Genomic DNA, 25,125 nt, shown 5'->3' on the forward strand with positions numbered 1-25,125 from the left:
TAAATTTGAACCATTCAACACAAACAGCGTAAAGAATTGAAAATACACTATAAGAGAATGAAAAATAAAAGAATTAACGTATTAACCAGCACATGCATTTCCAGACATAATTTGCATAAGCAAGGGTTTGTATTTTCTTATGACATTATAAGTTTACATGTTACTCATCTGCATCGTACACTAAAGAAAGATACCAAAATTTGTTAAACGTTTAGTAGTGTTTACTAGCGATGACGTCATTCAACAGTAATTCGTTAATTAAGATCAAGAGTACATCGAAAACTGTATGAGATTAGTTCTTTCATATTCGGCGATTGATTCTTAAATGCACATAGAGGGAGACAAATTAAGTAGTGTTGAAGAGGATTGACGTCATTTAGCAAAGTTATTAAGAGTTGTTCCCTCGAAAAAGACATACGTCAGTAGGTGTTCCACCTTTTACCTAATAGAACAAGGATATGTAATGCACAAGTACAATACAATAACATCTTTATTGAACCTGATAAAACAATCCGTTTTCAGTAAATTTAAATAGTAGTAAGGTCTTCTTAGAGTTACATCTTTAAATTCAATAAAAAGTGATGATTTGAATAATGCCGATAACTTTCAGCTCAAAACGAATTGTCGTTTTGTCTTTTCAGTTACCGTGCGGTGAAAGCCAGAAAAGATTTTACACTAATCAAAGCTAATTATTGTTTATCGAATGGAAGGTATGATATATTTGATTTCTCTTTATAGTTGCAGGTTATATTTCAGTGTTTGTAGGATCTGATGGTCGAGTACTTTTGTACAACGCAGATACATATAATACTTCATCAATATGTTCCTATAATTGGAACGATCAAGATGCTACAGTTGTATGCAAGCAAACTGGCATGGGAGATATTGGTAAAGCAACATATATCGATCGGGATTACAATTTCAGTAGGAGTATGTTTAACGTTTACTGCACAGGTAACGAAACCGATCTATCAGATTGTACATATGACACCAGTGACAGTATGGGAATGTGTGATTATGTGCAAGATGCTGGAGTTCATTGCATCGATACAGGTATGTTTTCGTGATAAGTGGTATCTAAACATGACCAATGCCATTATGATTATAAGATTTACAGGCACGAACTTGTTGCTAAAATTTCCGTTGTTCAATTCAAAACCATAAAAAGAAAAACATATTGAAAAAAAGAAGCATCTATCAGTAGGTGTACCACCTTTTAATTCCGTGTATAAGAAAAAAAGCCACATACAATGCTCAAGTACAATAATTAAATATATTTCATTTCGTTTGAAATTGGGGTTTTGCCGTTTGCTATTTGTAGGACTTATATATAGATGGGATCTAGTATAACTAGTTCTGCAACAGTATTTACGATTTATAAAATTTAATGTTAGGTGCATAAGGCACGAGAAAAGTTTTGGGCGGTTTCTACGGGTAGGTTTTTATGCTACTATATAAAGTTTGGCATTTACATGTATTAGTATCGAAGGTGCTCGCAGTTACGTCGAATCGAAGATAGTCACATGATCATATATACAGTTGCTGCTACGTTAATTACGTGTAATTATAATGTGTTTGAAAGGGAAAAAACTGTACAATTTTAAAAATAAAAAGTATATCGCAAGAAAAAATAATATGTTACTGCGAGAAACTAATGCTATTTCTGCGTTTGTCTTGTTTATAGCCAATTGAATTAAGAGTAGATATACTTTAAATTCAGACAGAAGGGCGAGGGGGAATTTGAAGATAGTAAAATATTAAGTTTTCAGTTTATTCAATTAGTAGTCGGGTTTACTTACTTTTACATGTTTAAATTCAATAAAGAGTGATGATTTGAGTAGTGCTGAAAATTTTTCAGCTCAAAACGAATTGTAATTTTGTCTTTTCAGTTATCGTGCGGTGATAGCCAGAAAAGATTTTACACTAAATAAATCTAATTATTGTTTATCGAATGGAAGGTATAATATATTTGATTTCTCTTTATAGTTGCAGGTAATATTTCAGTGTTTGTTGGATCTGATGGTCGAGTACTTTTGTACAACGTAGATACTTATAATACTTCATCAATATGTTCCTACAATTGGAACGATCAAGATGCTACAGTTGTATGCAAGCAAACTGGCATGGGAGATATTGGTAAAGCAACATATATCGATCGGGATTCCAATTTCAGTAGGAGTATGTTTAACGTTTACTGCACAGGTAATGAAACCGATCTATCAGAGTGTACATATGACACCAGTGACAGTGTGGGAATGTGTGATAATGTGCAAGATGCTGGAGTTCATTGCATCGATACAGGTATGTTTTCTTGATGAGTGGTATCTAAATATTAACGATGTTTATAAGAGTTACATAGCTGAAGTTGTTACTAAAATATATGTTGTTCGGATTAACAGAATCATTACAAAAGCCATTGTACTGATCATTGTGAGTCCTTGTTAACACAAATAGAAAATCCAATGCAATGAAATCTATAGTTTTCCGGGTATAGGATACATTTGTAAGACGGATATATTAAATTGTAATCATATTTCAATTACCAAAGATAAATACCGCAATGTAAAGTCTATTGTTACAATCATAAATTTTCGTCGCTGAGGATCAGAAAATACACGATCATAATGTTTCTTGTAGATCAGACCCAATTGGTTTTGGGACCGGATGGTCGAATACTCTTTTATAACACTCAGACAGGAGATATATCAACAGTATGTTCGTACATGTGGAATGATCAAGGTGCTGACGTTGTTTGTAGACAACTGGGGATGGGACACAGTGGTACAGCAGTCTATCTTCCAAGAGATCACAACTATACAAGAAATATGTATAGCGTAGAATGCATGGGAGGCGAAAAGAACATGTATGACTGTAACTACCAGGTGACTGACTACTCCGGGTCATGTGAATATGTGTCTGATGCTGGTGTTGAGTGTGCTTCCCAAGGTATGTTATCCTTGAATGTTAAAAGGAAGAATTTTCTTCCGACAATACACTATGTTATTAAGAACTTAGGGTAAATTTGAACAATTCAACACAAACAGCGTAAAGAATTGAAAATACACTAAAAGAGAATGAAAAATAAAAGAATTAACGTATAAACCAGCACATGCATTTCCAGACATAATTTGCATAAGCAAGGGTTTGTATTTTCTTATGACATTATAAGTTTACATGTTACTCATCTGCATCGTACACTAAAGAAAGATAACAAAATTTGTTAAACGTTTAGTAGTGTTTACTAGCGATGACGTCATTCAGCAGTAATTCGTTAATTAAGATCAAGAGTACATCGAAAACTGTATGAGATAAGTTCTTTCATATTCGGCGACTGATTCTTAAATGCACATAGAGGGAGACAAATTAAGTAGTGTTGAAGAGGATTGACGTCATTTAGCAAAGTTATTAAGAGTTGTTCCCTCGAAAAAGACATACATCAGTAGGTATTCCACCTTTTACCTAATAGAACAAGGATATGTAATGCTCAAGTACAATAACATCTTTATTGAAGCTGGTAAAACATTCCGTTTTCAGTAAATTTAAATAGTAGTAGGGTCTTCTTAGAGTTACATCTTTAAATTCAATAAAAAGTGATGATTTGAATAATAGTTGTATAGTACGTAGGTGAAACTGGACGATATTTATCTAAACGCACTCAAGAACATCTGTATCGTTTTAAAAGACCCAATAAATTCAAAAGTATCATTTATCAACACCTTAAGAAGCACAATCATCCTATTAAATATTTAGCAGTTCAACCTTTAGAAGTAGTAAATAAGCAGCCTGGTGAATCTCATTCAAAGTTTGTACGATCGCGGAAAATAATTGAATTAAATTGGATTAAAAAATTACAGACTGTCTACCCTCTCGGTCTTAATGATAATATCATGGGAATTGGTAATATATCAAGAACCGATTCTGTTAACATTTTGGATATAGTTTCTAAAACTGTTCGTAAAAACCGTTCTCATGGTCGTAGAAAAAATCGCAATCAAAGAAAATTTCGGACCAATCATACCAATATTTCGGACCTAATTTCTATTTCAAAAAACAACGGCAGACATTATCTGTTAACAAAGCTCTGTTCATTACCGGTTAATAAGTTAAATAAAATTTTAGAGGATTGCAACACAATTTCATATAGCAGTCCTAAGTATGAAATCGTTCAAATTATAATGGCATATTGTTATTCTAAACTGTTTCCCAAAATTGATCGCCCTGAAGATCATAAAAAACAGTTTATTAAAATAAAGTATGTCAATAAAGGTTTTGATTTTGTAAATATTGCCGGTATTTTTAACGACCATTCTGTTAAAGAACAAATTCCGGGATATTTTGATAATACTGAGCTCCCTCTTATTTGTTATATTTACAAGAAATCTACCCGGAAATTTGTGTTTAATTATAGCCAATTGTGTAAAGATGTTAATATCAGTGAAAATACACCTACTTCATGTAATTGCAGTAATTCCGAATACATTTATGGACCCATTTCCCATGTTATAACAGGAGATCTTAACATCGTTCAAGACCGAGAGTTAAAATCATTCCTCAGTAAAGGACCTAAATATCGTCCCCCGTCAATTATTAATTGGAATGAGTGTCGTAATATCATCCACGACTCACTCCATACTTACTGTTTGAAATGGATAAAACGGGAAAAAGCTGACAAAAAATCTTTGGACTCTTTTTTTAAATCAGTAATGAACATAGTTGATATACGTATTCAACATTTTAAAGAACATTTTACTCTTAACAATAACCACAATAAACCTATTTCTCGTATCAAACATAAACTAAAAGAACTAGCCAAGGAATTTGTTTTTGTCCCGGCCGATAAAGCTGCTAATAATATTATTATTGTTTGACGTAAATTTTACATTGAGGTTCTGAAAAAAGAAATCACCAATTCACCAACATTCCAACTGACTCCATTTTCAGAAAACGACATCTGTAACAAACATAAACTTTTAGCTACCGCTTTACAAGCAGAACCAAATACAATGAAAGTCCCAACTATGTATTGGCTTCCGAAGCTACACAAAACACCTTACAAATATAGATTCATTTCGTCTTCAAGCCATTGTTCCACTACTAAATTGTCTATTCTTCTTACCAGTACACTTGGTACAATCAAAAACCTGATAATAAATTGTTCAAATAAGGCCTTCGAAAATAGTGGAATTAATTACTTTTGGAGTGTCAAGAACTCGTTGGAAGTACTTGATAAATTGCATGCATATATTGGTGATTTTGAATCTGTTCAAAGTTTTGATTTTTCTACCCTATATACCACATTGCCTCACATTCTCATTAAGAAAAAATTCACACACCTAATTAAATGGGCATTTAAAAAGTCAGAATGTGAATATATATGTTCAAACTCTTTTAGGTCATTTTTTAGTAGCAATAAACAAAAAAACTATGTCAATTGGACATGCTTTGATACTATATATGCCCTTGAATTTTTACTAGATAACATTTTTGTTCGCTTTGGAGATTCCGTATATCGTCAGGTTATCGGAATTCCAATGGGGACTAACTGTGCACCACTTATTGCGGACCTTTTTTTGTATTGCTATGAGTTACAATTTATGACAAAAATCAGTAAAGACCCATCGAAACAACATCTGATACACAAATTTAATAATACTTTTAGATATTTGGATGATATTTTGGCTCTCAATAATGACGACTTCAGTATGTATACTAAAGAAATTTATCCTGTTGAACTTACTTTAAATAAAGCTAATACTAACAATGACCACTGCCCTTTCCTCGATCTTGATATCTATATCATTAACGGAAAGCTTAATACTAAAATATATGATAAAAGAGATGATTTTTCATTTCCTATCGTTAATTATCCATTTTTAGATGGTGACGTTCCCTTGTCACCATCTTACGGTGTTTATATATCTCAACTTGTACGATTCGCTCGTGTATGTAACAATGTTTTAGATTTTAACGAGAGAAATGTATGTATTACTGAAAAATTATTACACCAGGGTTTTCGATATCACAAACTAGTCAAAACATTTACTAAATTTTATCATCGGTATAAGGACATATAGCTCAACATGCAGACTTCTTATACGTTCAGGTATTTCACATCCAATTTTTTATGGAAATATTCTTTATAAAGCACAAAAATGTCAGTATTCACCTCTGAAACTAACAAAACCTTTAAATAGACTTATTAAGAAGGGATATAGTTACGATACTGTTGTCAGGTCATTAAAGATTGCATATTTTGGCGTTGATATTGATTCACTTATAGGGTCTTTGCATCTGCACTAAACACATTTATTTAAAAACCAGTTGTTGGCATGACACGGGTTATGTTCTTCTCATATATGTTATGATGGTATGATACTAAACCCCTAACGGGAAGGATTGTGCCTGATATTCATATGATGAAGACATAATCTTTCAATCAGTTTAATTGAAGTCTGGAGCTGGCATGTCAGTTAACTGCTAGTAGTCTGTTGTTATTTATGTATTATTGTCATTTTGTTTATTTTCTTTGGTTACATCTTCTGACATCAGACTCGGACTTCTCTTGAACTGAATTTTAATGTGCGTATTGTTATGCGTTTACTTTTCTACATTGGCTAGAGGTATAGGGGGAGGGTTGAGATCTCATAAACATGTTTAACCCCGCCGCATTTTTGCGCCTGTCCCAAGTCAGGAGCCTCTAGCCTTTGTTAGTCTTGTATTATTTTTAATTTTAGTTTCTTGTGTACAATTTGGAGTTTAGTATGGCGTTCATTATCACTGAACTAGTATATATATTTGTTTAGGGGCCAGCTGAAGGACGCCTCCGGGTGCGGGAATTTCTCGCTGCATTGAAGACCTGTTGGTGGCCTTCTGCTGTTGTCTGTTCTGTGGTCGGGTTGTTGTCTCTTTGACACATTCCCCATTTCCATTCTCAATTTTATTGAATAATGCCGATTACTTTCAGCTCAAAACGAATTGTCGTTTTGTCTTTTCAGTTACCGTGCGGTGAAAGCCAGGAAAGATTTTACACTAATCAAAGCTAATTATTGTTTATCGGATGGAAGGTATGATATATTTGATTTCTCTTTATAGTTGCAGGTAATATTTCAGTGTTTGTAGGATCTGATGGTCGAGTACTTTTGTACAACGCAGATACATATAATACTTCATCAATATGTTCCTATAATTGGAACGATCAAGATGCTACAGTTGTATGCAAGCAAACTGGCATGGGAGATATTGGTAAAGCAACATATATCGATCGGGATTACAATTTCAGTAGGAGTATGTTTAACGTTTACTGCACAGGTAATGAAACCGATCTATCAGGGTGTACATATGACACCAGTGACAGTGTGGGAATGTGTGATAATGTGCAAGATGCTGGAGTTCATTGCATCGATACAGGTATGTTTTCTTGATGAGTGGTATCTAAATATTAACGATGTTTATAAGAGTTACATAGCTGAAGTTGTTACTAAAATATATGTTGTTCGGATTAACAGAATCATTACAAAAGCCATTGTACTGATCATTTTGAGTCCTTGTTAACACAAATAGAAAATCCAATGTAATGAAATCTATAGTTTTCTGGGTATAGGATACATTTGTAAGACGGATATATTAAATTGTAATCATATTTCAATTACCAAAGATAAATACTGCAATGTAAAGTCTATTGTTACAATCATAAATTTTCGTCGCTGAGGATCAGAAAATACACGATCATAATGTTTCTTGTAGATCAGACCCAATTGGTTTTGGGACCGGATGGTCGAATACTCTTTTATAACACTCAGACAGGAGATATATCAACAGTATGTTCGTACATGTGGAATGATCAAGGTGCTGACGTTGTTTGTAGACAACTGGGGATGGGACACAGTGGTACAGCAGTCTATCTTCCAAGAGATCACAACTATACAAGAAATATGTATAGCGTAGAATGCATGGGAGGCGAAAAGAACATGTATGACTGTAACTACCAGGTGACTGACTACTCCGGGTCATGTGAATATGTGTCTGATGCTGGTGTTGAGTGTGCTTCCCAAGGTATGTTATCCTTGAATGTTAAAAGGAAGAATTTTCTTCCGACAATACACTATGTTATTAAGAACTTAGGGTAAATTTGAACAATTCAACACAAACAGCGTAAAGAATTGAAAATACACTAAAAGAGAATGAAAAATAAAAGAATTAACGTATAAACCAGCACATGCATTTCCAGACATAATTTGCATAAGCAAGGGTTTGTATTTTCTTATGACATTATAAGTTTACATGTTACTCATCTGCATCGTACACTAAAGAAAGATAACAAAATTTGTTAAACGTTTAGTAGTGTTTACTAGCGATGACGTCATTCAGCAGTAATTCGTTAATTAAGATCAAGAGTACATCGAAAACTGTATGAGATAAGTTCTTTCATATTCGGCGATTGATTCTTAAATGCACATAGAGGGAGACAAATTAAGTAGTGTTGAAGAGGATTGACGTCATTTAGCAAAGTTATTAAGAGTTGTTCCCTCGAAAAAGACATACATCAGTAGGTATTCCACCTTTTACCTAATAGAACAAGGATATGTAATGCTCAAGTACAATAACATCTTTATTGAAGCTGGTAAAACATTCCGTTTTCAGTAAATTTAAATAGTAGTAGGGTCTTCTTAGAGTTACATCTTTAAATTCAATAAAAAGTGATGATTTGAATAATGCCGATAACTTTCAGCTCAAAACGAATTGTCGTTTTGTCTTTTCAGTTACCGTGCGGTGAAAGCCAGAAAAGATTTTACACTAATCAAAGCTAATTATTGTTTATCGAATGGAAGGTATGATATATTTGATTTCTCTTTATAGTTGCAGGTAATATTTCAGTGTTTGTAGGATCTGATGGTCGAGTACTTTTGTACAACGCAGATACATATAATACTTCATCAATATGTTCCTATAATTGGAACGATCAAGATGCTGCAGTTGTATGCAAGCAAACTGGCATGGGAGATATTGGTAAAGCAACATATATCGATCGGGATTACAATTTCAGTAGGATTATGTTTAACGTTTACTGCACAGGTAACGAAACCGATCTATCAGAGTGTACATATGACACCAGTGACAGTATGGGAATGTGTGATTATGTGCAAGATGCTGGAGTTCATTGCATCGATACAGGTATGTTTTCGTGATAAGTGGTATCTAAACATGACCAATGCCATTATGATTATAAGATTTACAGGCACGAACTTGTTGCTAAAATTTCCGTTGTTCAATTCAAAACCATAAAAAGAAAAACATATTGGAAAAAAGAAGCATCTATCAGTAGGTGTACCACCTTTTAATTCCGTGTATAAGAAAAAAAGCCACATACAATGCTCAAGTACAATAATTAAATATATTTCATTTCGTTTGAAATTGGGGTTTTGCCGTTTGCTATTTGTAGGACTTATATATAGATGGGATCTAGTATAACTAGTTCTGCAACAGTATTTACGATTTATAAAATTTAATGTTAGGTGCATAAGGCACGAGAAAAGTTTTGGGCGGTTTCTACGGGTAGGTTTTTATGCTACTATATAAAGTTTGGCATTTACATGTATTAGTATCGAAGGTGCTCGCAGTTACGTCGAATCGAAGATAGTCACATGATCATATATACAGTTGCTGCTACGTTAATTACGTGTAATTATAATGTGTTTGAAAGGGAAAAAACTGTACAATTTTAAAAATAAAAAGTATATCGCAAGAAAAAATAATATGTTACTGCGAGAAACTAATGCTATTTCTGCGTTAGTCTTGTTTATAGCCAATTGAATTAAGAGTAGATATACTTTAAATTCAGACAGAAGGGCGAGGGGGAATTTGAAGATAGTAAAATATTAAGTTTTCAGTTTATTCAATTAGTAGTCGGGTTTACTTACTTTTACATGTTTAAATTCAATAAAGAGTGATGATTTGAGTAGTGCTGAAAATTTTTCAGCTCAAAACGAATTGTCATTTTGTCTTTTCAGTTATCGTGCGGTGATAGCCAGAAAAGATTTTACACTAAATAAAGCTAATTATTGTTTATCGAATGGAAGGTATAATATATTTGATTTCTCTTTATAGTTGCAGGTAATATTTCAGTGTTTGTTGGATCTGATGGTCGAGTACTTTTGTACAACGTAGATACTTATAATACTTCATCAATATGTTCCTACAATTGGAACGATCAAGATGCTACAGTTGTATGCAAGCAAACTGGCATGGGAGATATTGGTAAAGCAACATATATCGATCGGGATTACAATTTCAGTAGGAGTATGTTTAACGTTTACTGCACAGGTAATGAAACCGATCTATCAGAGTGTACATATGACACCAGTGACAGTGTGGGAATGTGTGATAATGTGCAAGATGCTGGAGTTCATTGCATCGATACAGGTATGTTTTCTTGATGAGTGGTATCTAAATATTAACGATGTTTATAAGAGTTACATAGCTGAAGTTGTTACTAAAATATATGTTGTTCGGATTAACAGAATCATTACAAAAGCCATTGTACTGATCATTTTGAGTCCTTGTTAACACAAATAGAAAATCCAATGCAATGAAATCTATAGTTTTCCGGGTATAGGATACATTTGTAAGACGGATATATTAAATTGTAATCATATTTCAATTACCAAAGATAAATACTGCAATGTAAAGTCTATTGTTACAATCATAAATTTTCGTCGCTGTCAGAAAATACACGATCATAATGTTTCTTGTAGATCAGACCCAATTGGTTTTGGGACCGGATGGTCGAATACTCTTTTATAACACTCAGACAGGAGATATATCAACAGTATGTTCGTACATGTGGAATGATCAAGGTGCTGACGTTGTTTGTAGACAACTGGGGATGGGAGACAGTGGTACAGCAGTCTATCTTCCAAGAGATCACAACTATACAAGAAATATGTATAGCGTAGAATGCATGGGAGGCGAAAAGAACATGTATGACTGTAACTACCAGGTGACTGACTACTCCGGGTCATGTGAATATGTGTCTGATGCCGGTGTTGAGTGTGCTTCCCAAGGTATGTTATCCTTGAATGTTAAAAGGAAGAATTTTCTTCCGACAATACACTATGTTATTAAGAACTTAGGGTAAAGTTGAACAATTCAACACAAACAGCGTAAAGAATTGAAAATACACTAAAAGAGAATGAAAAATAAAAGAATTAACGTATAAACCAGCACATGCATTTCCAGACATAATTTGCATAAGCAAGGGTTTGTATTTTCTTATGACATTATAAGTTTACATGTTACTCATCTGCATCGTACACTAAAGAAAGATAACAAAATTTGTTAAACGTTTAGTAGTGTTTACTAGCGATGAAGTCATTCAGCAGTAATTCGTTAATTAAGATCAAGAGTACATCGAAAACTGTATGAGATAAGTTCTTTCATATTCGGCGATTGATTCTTAAATGCACATAGAGGGAGACAAATTAAGTAGTGTTGAAGAGGATTGACGTCATTTAGCAAAGTTATTAAGAGTTGTTCCCTCGAAAAAGACATACATCAGTAGGTATTCTACCTTTTACCTAATAGAACAAGGATATGTAATGCTCAAGTACAATAACATCTTTATTGAAGCTGGTAAAACATTCCGTTTTCAGTAAATTTAAATAGTAGTAGGGTCTTCTTAGAGTTACATCTTTAAATTCAATAAAAAGTGATGATTTGAATAATGCCGATAACTTTCAGCTCAAAACGAATTGTCGTTTTGTCTTTTCAGTTACCGTGCGGTGAAAGCCAGAAAAGATTTTACACTAATCAAAGCTAATTATTGTTTATCGAATGGAAGGTATGATATATTTGATTTCTCTTTATAGTTGCAGGTAATATTTCAGTGTTTGTAGGATCTGATGGTCGAGTACTTTTGTACAACGCAGATACATATAATACTTCATCAATATGTTCCTATAATTGGAACGATCAAGATGCTACAGTTGTATGCAAGCAAACTGGCATGGGAGATATTGGTAAAGCAACATATATCGATCGGGATTACAATTTCAGTAGGAGTATGTTTAACGTTTACTGCACAGGTAACGAAACCGATCTATCAGAGTGTACATATGACACCAGTGACAGTATGGGAATGTGTGATTATGTGCAAGATGCTGGAGTTCATTGCATCGATACAGGTATGTTTTCGTGATAAGTGGTATCTAAACATGACCAATGCCATTATGATTATAAGATTTACAGGCACGAACTTGTTGCTAAAATTTCCGTTGTTCAATTCAAAACCATAAAAAGAAAAACATATTGGAAAAAAGAAGCATCTATCAGTAGGTGTACCACCTTTTAATTCCGTGTATAAGAAAAAAAGCCACATACAATGCTCAAGTACAATAATTAAATATATTTCATTTCTTTTGAAATTGGGGATTTGCCGTTTGCTATTTGTAGGACTTATATATAGATGGGATCTAGTATAACTAGTTCTGCAACAGTATTTACGATTTATAAAATTTAATGTTAGGTGCATAAGGGACGAGAAAAGTTTTGGGCGGTTTCTACGGGTAGGTTTTTATGCTACTATATAAAGTTTGGCATTTACATGTATTAGTATCGAAGGTGCTCGCAGTTACGTCGAATCGAAGATAGTCACATGATCATATATACAGTTGCTGCTACGTTAATTACGTGTAATTATAATGTGTTTGAAAGGGAAAAAACTGTACAATTTTAAAAAATAAAAAGTATATCGCAAGAAAAAATAATATGTTACTGCGAGAAACTAATGCTATTTCTGCGTTTGTCTTGTTTATAGCCAATTGAATTAAGAGTAGATATACTTTAAATTCAGACAGAAGGGCGAGGAGGAATTTGAAGATAGTAAAATATTAAGTTTTCAGTTTATTCAATTAGTAGTCGGGTTTACTTACTTTTACATGTTTAAATTCAATAAAGAGTGATGATTTGAGTAGTGCTGAAAATTTTTCAGCTCAAAACGAATTGTCATTTTGTCTTTTCAGTTATCGTGCGGTGATAGCCAGAAAAGATTTTACACTAAATAAAGCTAATTATTGTTTATCGAATGGAAGGTATAATATATTTGATTTCTCTTTATAGTTGCAGGTAATATTTCAGTGTTTGTTGGATCTGATGGTCGAGTACTTTTGTACAACGTAGATACTTATAATACTTCATCAGTATGTTCCTACAATTGGAACGATCAAGATGCTACAGTTGTATGCAAGCAAACTGGCATGGGAGATATTGGTAAAGCAACATATATCGATCGGGATTACAATTTCAGTAGGAGTATGTTTAACGTTTACTGCACAGGTAATGAAACCGATCTATCAGAGTGTACATATGACACCAGTGACAGTGTGGGAATGTGTGATAATGTGCAAGATGCTGGAGTTCATTGCATCGATACAGGTATGTTTTCTTGATGAGTGGTATCTAAATATTAACGATGTTTATAAGAGTTACATAGCTGAAGTTGTTACTAAAATATATGTTGTTCGGATTAACAGAATCATTACAAAAGCCATTGTACTGATCATTTTGAGTCCTTGTTAACACAAATAGAAAATCCAATGCAATGAAATCTATAGTTTTCCGGGTATAGGATACATTTGTAAGACGGATATATTAAATTGTAATCATATTTCAATTACCAAAGATAAATACCGCAATGTAAAGTCTATTGTTACAATCATAAATTTTCGTCGCTGAGGATCAGAAAATACACGATCATAATGTTTCTTGTAGATCAGACCCAATTGGTTTTGGGACCGGATGGTCGAATACTCTTTTATAACACTCAGACAGGAGATATATCAACAGTATGTTCGTACATGTGGAATGATCAAGGTGCTGACGTTGTTTGTAGACAACTGGGGATGGGAGACAGTGGTACAGCAGTCTATCTTCCAAGAGATCACAACTATACAAGAAATATGTATAGCGTAGAATGCATGGGAGGCGAAAAGAACATGTATGACTGTAACTACCAGGTGACTGACTACTCCGGGTCATGTGAATATGTGTCTGATGCTGGTGTTGAGTGTGCTTCCCAAGGTATGTTATCCTTGAATGTTAAAAGCAAGAATTTTCTTCCGACAATACACTATGTTATTAAGAACTTAGGGTAAATTTGAACAATTCAACACAAACAGCGTAAAGAATTGAAAATACACTATAAGAGAATGAAAAATAAAAGAATTAACGTATAAACCAGCACATGCATTTCCAGACATAATTCGCATAAGCAAGGGTTTGTATTTTCTTATGACATTATAAGTTTACATGTTACTCATCTGCATCGTACACTAAAGAAAGATAACAAAATTTGTTAAACGTTTAGTAGTGTTTACTAGCGATAACGTCATTCAGCAGTAATTCGTTAATTAAGATCAAGAGTACATCGAAAACTGTATGAGATAAGTTCTTTCATATTCGGCGATTGATTCTTAAATGCACATAGAGGGAGACAAATTAAGTAGTGTTGAAGAGGATTGACGTCATTTAGCAAAGTTATTAAGAGTTGTTCCCTCGAAAAAGACATACATCAGTAGGTATTCCACCTTTTACCTAATAGAGATTTCCAATAAAATGACTTTACTCGACATAACCGACCTAATTCAACGTATTTCGTCCTATTGCGTTGAAGCATGACGGAGGGGAGCATACACTAAATGCATTTTTTGCTCTTTCGACACGCATTTTTTGCTGATATAGACTAAATGTAAAAATCAACCCAAACTACTTTTTTTAATCTTTAATTATTTTGTTATTAAATTTTGAATGATTTTATTGACAAAAATATTTTAATGGAATAAGCAAGAGAGCAACTTGTAATCAAATACACCCATCATTTCTTGTCATTTCACTTGACCTATATTTCAGTTCTTCTCAAAATATGAATTTTTAAAACTACCAAGTAAAAATTTAGCATAAAAATATTAAAATAATGAAATCCGAAGCGAGAAGGTTATCTCTTTTTTTGTTTTTTTTTAAGTTTTAACGCTTAAAAAGTAGATTCCAACACACCCGAATGTAAAAGGTGTACGCGACTAACTTTTTTTTAAAATTATTTTTCTATAATTTAATTCAAGATAATTTGACGTGAGCAGAAATTCATATCATTGATACATTTATCAAATAGTACTTTTTAGTCTTTACCTATAATAATGCATGGGACGAGGTTTTTGTCCATGTATACCTAAACCCATTCGCAGATACAGGGAGAGAGGGCGTACTCCCCCCTTTCGATCGCCAAATAATTTTGAAAATCTCACGTTTTCCACGTTATCTATACAAATGTTTAGTATAAAATCGTCCAAATTTTTTTTTCGCGTTGCTCCGCTCGGCAGTATAAATTCAATTATCGGGAACTACGCCCTTTTTACAAATATATTGGATCCGGCCATACTCACAAATTGTATAGCACCAAAAAAAATTAAATGATTGTCGTTTGACTTTGATAAATACGTTTTAAAAACAACAATGTTTGAATATTAGACATCTCGCACGGGATTTAAAAGTTTAAGGCTACATACTGAATTGGATTTTTTCCTGGATTTAGAGCTCACTTAACACGGAAATGTGATACTGGCGTGTAATCTAATGGACACATATTCTTGTTTCTGATGTGTCGTTTAATATAAATATTCATTTATTAAGTTATATATAATTCCACTAACAAATAATAATGTATCTTTTAACTGATGAATTATCATTACATTTTATAGAAACTACATATAATCTACTTTTCAGTTATGAACACTAATGGTCCTACCGACACTCTGTGCTTTTGACATGACACAAGGTCTTGCTTTTCTAGAGTGTTTATGTATTTTTTTACTTAATTTGTGATATGTACAAAAAAGATGTAGTATGATTGCCGATGAGACAACTCTTCACAAGAAACCAAATGACACAGCAATTAACAACTATAGGCCACCGTACGACCTTCAAAAATGAGTAAAGCCCATACCGAATAGTCATCTATAAGAGGCCACAAATGACGAATGTAAAACAACTGTAACGATAAAACTAACGGCCTAACTAATGTACAAAAAAATGAACGAAAGCACAGCAACAAACGATAACCATTGAATTACAGGCTCCTTACTTAGGACAGTCACATCCATACATAATGTGGCGGGGTTAAACATGTTAACGGGCCCTCTTACCTGGGACAGTGGTGTAACAGTACGAAATAATTGATTAATATTCTAGACTGGATAATTATTCTGTATTTATTAGTTGTAGTTGTTTTTAAGATAGTGTTCAGTAGCTGTGAATACTCTAAGATCGGTACATGGAGTTTATTTGGTAATACTAGTAATTGCTGTTTTTGTGCTTCGTTTTAGTCGGACGAGTCAATCCCTTTCTTACTGTTTTAATTGTGAGTAGACATGATCATTTGATAACATACTTCTATGATCTCTATTGCTTTTAACTTTGACATCTATAAAACTTGAACTATGTAGCAAAAAGATGCATGCGTAAAATAAGTTCTCGACATAAATTGGCTAAAATATCAGATAAGGATTTAGCCTCAAGCTGTAATACTTACAAGCTATAATAAATACGACGAAGATTTAGCCTCAGGCTATAATACTTATGATGATGATGATACTGATGTATGTCTTATATCCAGCGACAAATATTACATATATATTAAGGATGATGAAATGATAATGATAAATGAATATACCTTTTTGTACATGACCAACACTTAAGAGTCGCATTTTTATATGCTAGGTAACAAATTAACGTACCCGATACAAAGACACACTGGGGGTCCAACAAAATAATTGAACCCGTAATTGAGGCTAGCCTGCTACCAGTCAATCCCATATTTAATAAAAAAAACTGTTAATATATTTTATGCTTTATGTGCATATATTATTATTCTAGCAACACTTGTTTTGTTTTGATAACACTTTTTGTTGCATAATTTGTTTGATTATTCTCCTTGATTCTCCTTAATTCTTTGTATCAAAAAGCTTAGTTTTTTGTAAAATTGTGTTTCACAGCTTCCATTATCCTTGTGACTTGCTATTGTATTAATATCCAGTAGGCATGCAATTATTATTCTAAATAGTATAAAATATTTTTAACAAGTAAAGATTACCCCGTTTTGATCCAGACTTCCTTACCACTAGCATCTAAGATACATACACTGACAAAATATTGTACCCGCACTCATATTACAATCACCCTGCCTGTCCGTCCGTCAGTCTGTCCGTTCAACAAATATTTTCAATTTTCTTTTCAAAAGCATTAGTATGCTTAGCATGCATTCTTTTTTCGATTTATTCCATTTTACTCCGACATGTATATATCTGGATCCGTGTCGAGCGTCCAACTATCAAACAGAGTCCAAATGGCGTGAATAACGACTACAGTGGCTCCTGCTGTCGTCAACAATAAGCAAAAACTCATACCGTATTATAATTATAAGATACTATAGTATATAAAGCATTGACTTTGAAAAATGTAAACAGTTCAAACGAAAATAAACATCTTTACAAGAGTAAAATTAACCCTAAAATGATAGAAAGTAACAAACGACATCAACTGAATTGAAAGCTCCTGCCTTGTGAAAACCAATATAGAATTTGGCTTGATTAAACGCGTTTACCAGCGTTCAACACTCTGGTGTAACAGCACAATATAAGAAATAAAACCGGTAAAATTCAGTTGGAAATAGCTCTTGAATTAAGCCCAAAACAATGACATTTTTATGATGAAAGACACAGAGTACCGATCTTAAAGTACCCCCAGGTACTGATTGATTGTTGGTTGCTTAACGTCCAGTGGCAAATATTTCATGCATATTCAGGACTAGAACAAATTAACAATAAATACAATAAGTAGGTTATGTAATAGAGGCGTCCGGGATTAAGGTCGGAGAAATTTAGACTGCCACGGGAAGTGCGGGTATATTGGATAGGGACAGAAATTTAGCCTTGCAACAGGTCACCTACGGACCCCTCAAAGATTTGTTGCAAGTGTTCTTAACGTGCAAAGAGCGTTGCATTCTCTTTACACGAGGCATCGGATTTAACGTCTCCATTCTGACCGGACGTGGCTGCAAATTTGTACATCCCGCACAGCCAAACGGACGCCCCACTTTGACAAGGGTTTTACTGCCGGTCGGAGGAAGACCAATGGTGACCATACTTCTATCCCCCAGTCACCTTTGGGGGTCCCAGGTACTGAAAGCTGATTCTTACATGTTAAATTACCTGAGAATATTAAACGTATTTAGTTAAATAAAAAAAATAAGGAGATATGATATGATTGCCAATAAGAAATGAAGTGGATGTAAGCAATGATAGGCAACCGTACGGCCTTCATCAATGAGAAAAATCCATACCGTATAGTCGACTATAAAAGGAACCAACTTGAAAAATATGAAACAATTCAATTGAGAAAACTACCGGCCTGATTTAAAACAAAACAATTTACGAAAAACAAATATAACAGATATGAACCAACGACAACAAGTGAACCACAGGCTCCTGACATGGGACAGGCACATAAAGAATGAGTGCTCAACCCCTCCCTCTAAGCCTGGGACAGTGGTTCAACAGCACGACATAAGAACAACCTGGAAAAACCTTCCTTCAGAGAGCTTGGTTTACACATATATACATATTTAAAGTAATTATGAATATAAAATTTGTTTTTAGCCGTGTATCACCTTCACTGGTGATCCTATGCATGGATATGTCGTAGAAATTAACTTTATATATAAATATATATCTCTAAGGCGAGACAAAAATTGAAACTAAAAAGTTTTGCTTACCTCAATCAATATGTTATAGTTTAAGAATCCACTTCTAATTGGACTAGTCAGAGTTGTCTTAATCCAAAAACAACTATGACAATATCAAGCCTTACTAATTAAAAGTACATTTTAAAAAGAAAATTACTATAAAGACTGAAGTGTCATTATAGTTGTCTTAAAAATGTAACAAGTATATAAATTGGCATTCTCGTCCACTTTAAATCAGAGATACTTGGAGACAGGACATTTTTTTTAGCCAATTACTATGTACTATAAATTGATAGTTTACTATCCACAGCGGTCAATGTTTATATGCAGATTAGTCATCTATTGCAAATCAAGTACACCTTCCAAATTACAATCTATATAACGAATTGGTGTACACATTTATTTACATATATCATTTTTAATTACAAAATTCTTTTTTTTAATGTTAGTTGACTTTCATTTGAAAGAAAAGTGTATGTCAACAATTAAATTTAAAGAAGTACAAGACCTGTATTAATTTTATATACGCCCGTCAAAATTTTGACGGGACGTATTATGGTATACAAATGTCGTCTGTCCGTCTGTCCGTCTGTCCGTCTGTCCGTCTATCCGTCTGTCCGTCTGTCCGGCGTAAACATGTCGCACCGTAACTTCAGAACGACTTATCCAAATTTCATGAAACTTCACATAGTTGTTTCTTATGATGGTCGAAAGATCTGTATACTTTTTGGTGAAAATAAGATCAAAACTTTTTGAGTTACGGGACTTAATAACTAAAGCAGGTGTGTGTTTTTTTTTTCACATGTCGCGACGTATCTCAAAAACAATTTATGATTATTGCTTAAAACTTTACACACTTCTTAGTTATATTAATCTTAAGATCTGTATACTTTTAAGTGATGATTCAAAATTTTATTTTAGAGATATTGAGTATTTTGTTAAAAAAGGGGGAGGGGTTATTCACATGTCGCGTCGTATCTCAAAAACAGTTTATGATTATTGCTTAAAACTTTACACACTTCTTAGTTATATTAATCTTAAGATCTGTATACTTTTTGGTGATGATTCAAAATTTTATTTTTGAGTTATTGAGTATTTTGTAAAAAAAAAGGGGGAGGGGTTTTTCAAATGTCGCGCCGAATCTCAAAAACGATTTATGATTATTGCTTAAAATTTTACACACTTCTTAGTTATAAAGATCTGTATACCTTTTGGTTTTGATTCAAAATTTTATTTTAGAGATATTGAGTTTTTTGTAAAAAAAAAAAGGGGATTTTCGCATGTCAGGCCGTATGTCAGAAACTATTTATGATTATTGCATAAAAATTCACACACAAGACGACGGGCGTATCATGCGTTCATGGCGCAGCTGTTTTTTTTTTAAATATACACATCCCTTTGTCGAACGTTTTCTCTGGGAAAAAAATCGGAGATTGTTAATAAACAAGATTAACTGCAGAATAAGAGAACGTTTGAAATGATGCTTAATAAAGTATGATGCAATCCCAGTTATCAACTTTAACAGAGACAAATTCTGACTAACACTTTGAATTCGATATTTCTGAACTTGCTAGAAATATCTCTGTCTAATAATAAATACCCACGGAAATCAAATATTATAAAACATTAAGAGACGAAAGGAAAAAGGGACACCAATCTGATAACGACAAATAAAAGCATGTCAAATATTAAATAATAAAAGGTTCATTTGCAAAGTATATCGAAAAACAAAATCATGGTCAAAACCATGAAAGACAACTCAAATCAATCGTATGATAGGTAAAGATACGTGTATATAAATGGTCTTATGACAGTGAAGTTTTGGCGGGAATCTCAATAATCACGTGATATATAAAAATCATGATTTCTTTGTTTTTCATCATCTTAGAAATACTTGATATTGATAAAATTTATCATGAATGGGTTTAATAGTTTAGGAATTCTTAGTTAAAACTTGAGTGACGTATTTTACAAAATTAATAGGTTAGCAATAACCGGTCCCGTTACGTGCGTACGTCGAGTTAGGTACGTATGTCATTTTATTGGAAATCTCTAATAGAACAAGGATATGTAATGCTCAAGTACAATAACATCTTTATTGAAGCTGGTAAAACATTCCGTTTTCAGTAAATTTAAATAGTAGTAGGGTCTTCTTAGAATTACATCTTTAAATTCAATAAAAAGTGATGATTTGAATAATGCCGATAACTTTCAGCTCAAAACGAATTGTCGTTTTGTCTTTTCAGTTACCGTGCGGTGAAAGCCAGAAAAGATTTTACACTAATCAAAGCTAATTATTGTTTATCGAATGGAAGGTATGATATATTTGATTTCTCTTTATAGTTGCAGGTAATATTTCAGTGTTTGTAGGATCTGATGGTCGAGTACTTTTGTACAACGCAGATACATATAATACTTCATCAATATGTTCCTATAATTGGAACGATCAAGATGCTACAGTTGTATGCAAGCAAACTGGCATGGGAACTATTGGTAAAGCAACATATATCGATCGGGATTACAATTTCAGTAGGAGTATGTTTAACGTTTACTGCACAGGTAACGAAACCGATCTATCTGAGTGTACATATGACACCAGTGACAGTATGGGAATGTGTGATTATGTGCAAGATGCTGGAGTTCATTGCATCGATACAGGTATGTTTTCGTGATAAGTGGTATCTAAACATGACCAATGCCATTATGATTATAAGATTTACAGGCACGAACTTGTTGCTAAAATTTCCGTTGTTCAATTCAAAACCATAAAAAGAAAAACATATTGGAAAAAAGAAGCATCTATCAGTAGGTGTACCACCTTTTAATTCCGTGTATAAGAAAAAAAGCCACATACAATGCTCAAGTACAATAATTAAATATATTTCATTTCGTTTGAAATTGGGGTTTTGCCGTTTGCTATTTGTAGGACTTATATATAGATGGGATCTAGTATAACTAGTTCTGCAACAGTATTTACGATTTATAAAATTTAATGTTAGGTGCATAAGGCACGAGAAAAGTTTTGGGCGGTTTCTACGGGTAGGTTTTTATGCTACTATATAAAGTTTGGCATTTACATGTATTAGTATCGAAGGTGCTCGCAGTTACGTCGAATCGAAGATAGTCACATGATCATATATACAGTTGCTGCTACGTTAATTACGTGTAATTATAATGTGTTTGAAAGGGAAAAAACTGTACAATTTTAAAAATAAAAAGTATATCGCAAGAAAAAATAATATGTTACTGCGAGAAACTAATGCTATTTCTGCGTTTGTCTTGTTTATAGCCAATTGAATTAAGAGTAGATATACTTTAAATTCAGACAGAAGGGCGAGGAGGAATTTGAAGATAGTAAAATATTAAGTTTTCAGTTTATTCAATTAGTAGTCGGGTTTACTTACTTTTACATGTTTAAATTCAATAAAGAGTGATGATTTGAGTAGTGCTGAAAATTTTTCAGCTCAAAACGAATTGTCATTTTGTCTTTTCAGTTATCGTGCGGTGATAGCCAGAAAAGATTTTACACTAAATAAAGCTAATTATTGTTTATCGAATGGAAGGTATAATATATTTGATTTCTCTTTATAGTTGCAGGTAATATTTCAGTGTTTGTTGGATCTGATGGTCGAGTACTTTTGTACAACGTAGATACTTATAATACTTCATCAATATGTTCCTACAATTGGAACGATCAAGATGCTACAGTTGTATGCAAGCAAACTGGCATGGGAGATATTGGTAAAGCAACATATATCGATCGGGATTACAATTTCAGTAGGAGTATGTTTAACGTTTACTGCACAGGTAATGAAACCGATCTATCAGAGTGTACATATGACACCAGTGACAGTATGGGAATGTGTGATAATGTGCAAGATGCTGGAGTTCATTGCATCGATACAGGTATGTTTTCTTGATGAGTGGTATCTAAATATTAACGATGTTTATAAGAGTTACATAGCTGAAGTTGTTACTAAAATATATGTTGTTCGGATTAACAGAATCATTACAAAAGCCATTGTACTGATCATTTTGAGTCCTTGTTAACACAAATAGAAAATCCAATGCAATGAAATCTATAGTTTTCCGGGTATAGGATACATTTGTAAGACGGATATATTATATTGTAATCATATTTCAATTACCAAAGATAAATACCGCAATGTAAAGTCTATTGTTACAATCATAAATTTTCGTCGCTGAGGATCAGAAAATACACGATCATAATGTTTCTTGTAGATCAGACCCAATTGGTTTTGGGACCGGATGGTCGAATACTCTTTTATAACACTCAGACAGGAGATATATCAACAGTATGTTCGTACATGTGGAATGATCAAGGTGCTGACGTTGTTTGTAGACAACTGGGGATGGGAGACAGTGGTACAGCAGTCTATCTTCCAAGAGATCACAACTATACAAGAAATATGTATAGCGTAGAATGCATGGGAGGCGAAAAGAACATGTATGACTGTAACTACCAGGTGACTGACTACTCCGGGTCATGTGAATATGTGTCTGATGCTGGTGTTGAGTGTGCTTCCCAAGGTATGTTATCCTTGAATGTTAAAAGGAAGAATTTTCTTCCGACAATACACTATGTTATTAAGAACTTAGGGTAAATTTGAACAATTCAACACAAACAGCGTAAATAATTGAAAATACACTATAAGAGAATGAAAAATAAAAGAATTAACGTATAAACCAGCACATCCATTTCCAGACATAATTCGCATAAGCAAGGGTTTGTATTTTCTTATGACATTATAAGTTTACATGTTACTCATCTGCATCGTACACTAAAGAAAGATAACAAAATTTGTTAAACGTTTAGTAGTGTTTACTAGCGATAACGTCATTCAGCAGTAATTCGTTAATTAAGATCAAGAGTACATCGAAAACTGTATGAGATAAGTTCTTTCATATTCGGCGATTGATTCTTAAATGCACATAGAGGGAGACAAATTAAGTAGTGTTGAAGAGGATTGACGTCATTTAGCAAAGTTATTAAGAGTTGTTCCCTCGAAAAAGACATACATCAGTAGGTATTCTACCTTTTACCTAATAGAACAAGGATATGTAATGCTCAAGTACAATAACATCTTTATTGAAGCTGGTAAAACATTCCGTTTTCAGTAAATTTAAATAGTAGTAGGGTCTTCTTAGACTTACATCTTTAAATTCAATAAAAAGTGATGATTTGAATAATGCCGATAACTTTCAGCTCAAAACGAATTGTCGTTTTGTCTTTTCAGTTACCGTGCGGTGAAAGCCAGAAAAGATTTTACACTAATCAAAGCTAATTATTGTTTATCGAATGGAAGGTATGATATATTTGATTTCTCTTTATAGTTGCAGGTAATATTTCAGTGTTTGTAGGATCTGATGGTCGAGTACTTTTGTACAACGCAGATACATATAATACTTCATCAATATGTTCCTATAATTGGAACGATCAAGATGCTACAGTTGTATGCAAGCAAACTGGCATGGGAACTATTGGTAAAGCAACATATATCGATCGGGATTACAATTTCAGTAGGAGTATGTTTAACGTTTACTGCACAGGTAACGAAACCGATCTATCTGAGTGTACATATGACACCAGTGACAGTATGGGAATGTGTGATTATGTGCAAGATGCTGGAGTTCATTGCATCGATACAGGTATGTTTTCGTGATAAGTGGTATCTAAACATGACCAATGCCATTATGATTATAAGATTTACAGGCACGAACTTGTTGCTAAAATTTCCGTTGTTCAATTCAAAACCATAGAAAGAAAAACATATTGGAAAAAAGAAGCATCTATCAGTAGGTGTACCACCTTTTAATTCCGTGTATAAGAAAAAAAGCCACATACAATGCTCAAGTACAATAATTAAATATATTTCATTTCGTTTGAAATTGGGGTTTTGCCGTTTGCTATTTGTAGGACTTATATATAGATGGGATCTAGTATAACTAGTTCTGCAACAGTATTTACGATTTATAAAATTTAATGTTAGGTGCATAAGGGACGAGAAAAGTTTTGGGCGGTTTCTACGGGTAGGTTTTTATGCTACTATATAAAGTTTGGCATTTACATGTATTAGTATCGAAGGTGCTCGCAGTTACGTCGAATCGAAGATAGTCACATGATCATATATACAGTTGCTGCTACGTTAATTACGTGTAATTATAATGTGTTTGAAAGGGAAAAACTGTACAATTTTAAAAATAAAAAGTATATCGCAAGAAAAAATAATATGTTACTGCGAGAAACTAATGCTATTTCTGCGTTTATCTTGTTTATAGCCAATTGAATTAAGAGTAGATATACTTTAAATTCAGAC

General features: G+C 33.3%; 1 protein-coding gene across 1 annotated transcript in view; it reads left to right on the forward strand.

Moving 5' to 3' along the window:
- Positions 1–25,125, forward strand: part of LOC127738727 (deleted in malignant brain tumors 1 protein-like) — a 66,107-nt gene that overhangs the window by 23,822 nt on the left and 17,160 nt on the right. Inside the window, exons 7-12 of the mRNA XM_052250070.1 lie at positions 7,093–7,308; positions 9,073–9,171; positions 13,114–13,428; positions 13,765–14,073; positions 22,379–22,693; positions 23,030–23,338. Of these exons, the coding sequence (XP_052106030.1) occupies positions 7,093–7,308; positions 9,073–9,171; positions 13,114–13,428; positions 13,765–14,073; positions 22,379–22,693; positions 23,030–23,338 (1,563 nt within the window). The remainder of the gene's footprint in view (positions 1–7,092; positions 7,309–9,072; positions 9,172–13,113; positions 13,429–13,764; positions 14,074–22,378; positions 22,694–23,029; positions 23,339–25,125) is intronic.

The sequence above is a fragment of the Mytilus californianus genome, unplaced genomic scaffold (genome assembly GCF_021869535.1).
Source record: "Mytilus californianus isolate M0D057914Y unplaced genomic scaffold, xbMytCali1.0.p SCAF_1, whole genome shotgun sequence".
Taxonomy (NCBI): Eukaryota; Metazoa; Mollusca; class Bivalvia; order Mytilida; family Mytilidae; genus Mytilus; species Mytilus californianus.